General features: G+C 37.6%; 1 protein-coding gene across 1 annotated transcript in view; it reads left to right on the top strand.

The window, feature by feature from the left end:
• The window catches only part of LOC106876414 (coiled-coil domain-containing protein 154), a 35,781-nt gene that overhangs the window by 20,735 nt on the left and 12,774 nt on the right, over positions 1-2,272 (top strand). Inside the window, exons 12-14 of the mRNA XM_014924955.2 lie at positions 547-623; positions 1,198-1,300; positions 2,076-2,162. Coding sequence (XP_014780441.2) covers positions 547-623; positions 1,198-1,300; positions 2,076-2,162 — 267 coding nt within the window. The remainder of the gene's footprint in view (positions 1-546; positions 624-1,197; positions 1,301-2,075; positions 2,163-2,272) is intronic.

Raw genomic sequence — 2,272 nt, 5'->3', positions numbered from 1 at the left:
AAATGATTCAAAAACAAAATTCTTGAAAAAAATAGATTCCAAAATTTAAAAACGTAATAAATTCCAAAATTAAAAAAAACGGAGGAACTTAGTTGCCAACCCAATATGTATGTATGTTTGTATGTATGTATGTATGTATGTATGTATGTATGTATGTATGTATGTGAAGGTACATGGTTTTGTGGTTAAGGTATTCGGCTCATGATCGTAAGGTTGTGAGTTCATTTCCCGGTGACGCATTGTGTCCTTGAGCAAGACACTTTATTTCACATTGCTCCTGTGCACTCAGCTGGCAAAAATGAATTGTACCTGCAATTCAAAGTGCCGGTCTTGTCACAGACTGTGTCACACCAAATCTCCCTGAGTACTACGTTAGAGGTATGCATGTTTGTAGAATGTTGAGCCGCTTAGCCATTAATTTCACGAGAAGGCTGTTCCGTTGATCAAATCAACAGAAACACTTGTCCTCGTAACCGACGGAGTACCAGTTATGTATATGTATTTATGTGTAGATCTTCAATATGCGTCCTCTCTTAATTTATACAGATCTATTCCCTTGACGAACGATTAAAACTTCTTAAAGCTGAGATAGAAAGCCGAGTGAGTACAGAGGCTCAGATAAGGTAAACCAGTACTTTTCTCAATTCTACATTGCCATTTTTCCTTGTCTCTATCTACTTTAGACAATTTCAATGATGAATGAAATTTGTAGATATATTGCACAAAATAAAGATAATGCGATGAGAAAAATGGCACAGTGCCAGATTAAATTCTTCATACTTTCCAGTATCATATGTCGGACTTAATTTAATTATTTGCATTATTTGGTAGATGGAAACTGAAAGAAGCTTGTCGTGTGTGTGTGTGTGTGTGTGTGTGTGTGTGTGTGTGTGTGTGTGTGTGTGTGTGTGTGTGTCTTTATGCCTATGTTTGTCCCCCACCACCGCTTGACAACCAGTATTGGTGTGTTCACATCCCTGTAACTTAGCGCTTCAGCAATAGAGACTGATACAATAAGTACCAGGCTTAACAGAAGATAAGTACCAGAGTTGATTCAGTGGACTAAAAATTATTCAAGGGGGTGCCCCACTATGGCCACATTCTAATGACTGAAACAAGTAAAATATGAAAGATATATTAGTCAGTCATCTGGTCACTGTAGTTGCTTTATGATGTGATATTTTTCTTTGATTTTAGACTTGAAAATATAGAGAAAATTCAGCAGCAACTCGCCTCTATGCCAACACGGTCTGCTCAACAACCTATTGTACCATATGCTACAGAAAAGGACATAGAAAATGTAAGTATCAGAAAGAAGAACTATCTTGAACTATCTTGAACTATCTTTCCTCCTCTCACCAATCCCTGTCCTAGTACCCCTCCCCTCTTTAAAACACCTAGCTCTACACATTTAATCATTCCATCTTTGAACATCTCTGCATTAAGATCTGAAATGTAAGATCTCCTCTACCCTGATGACGGAGGCTCATCTCATCCTATGCTAAATGCATCCATTCAGCCGCATTTTGTGATGGACTAAATCTACCAACATTATTATGGATCGCCGAACCCCAAGGAACAGCTGTTATACTTATAATACCTTTCTTCCACCCCTTTAATTTTCTCTGTCGTTCATACTCTGTTTAAGATGGATCTATTGATATAAATATCTATATATTTATACTTATGAATTCATCGTCTGATAGTTTCCACCTTGTGCTTTCTCTCGTTTTGCATGTACACACACACACACACACACACACACACACACACACACACACACACACACACACACACAGTTCATATATCTTTTGTTAATTACAGATAATAATAGATGACACTTTCCCAATATTCCACACAACGGGATTGAACCTAAAAACCACGTCATTGTGGTGCTAACTTCTTCACTACACAGCCATCCCTACATGCATCCATTGCATCTAGGACATAGTCAATCGAATTCTCATTCCATGTTGCAAAAAATAACTGTCCAGTTACCATTTCCAGACTGGAACTTTTGTATTATTCTTGAACTTTTCTCAACAGTGTTTCTGTTGTTTTAATTTCTGTTTTAGTGCCAAAACAGTATCAAGCGTCTTGCAGAATCAGTACAGACGGTGAAAACAGTTTTGGGAATGAAGATACAGTCAGAACAAAAACTAGTCAGTCAAATTATTATTTTAACCTTCGTTCCTGGCTTGAATTTGCTTGTTTTCCTAGATGTGTGTGTGTGTGTGTGTGTGTGTGTGTGTGTGTGTGTGTGTGTGTGTGT

Source organism: Octopus bimaculoides, chromosome 6, assembly GCF_001194135.2.
Source record: "Octopus bimaculoides isolate UCB-OBI-ISO-001 chromosome 6, ASM119413v2, whole genome shotgun sequence".
Lineage (NCBI taxonomy): Eukaryota > Metazoa > Mollusca > Cephalopoda > Octopoda > Octopodidae > Octopus > Octopus bimaculoides.
Note: the sequence above shows the minus strand (reverse complement) of the source record. Positions and strands in the feature narration are given on the sequence as shown.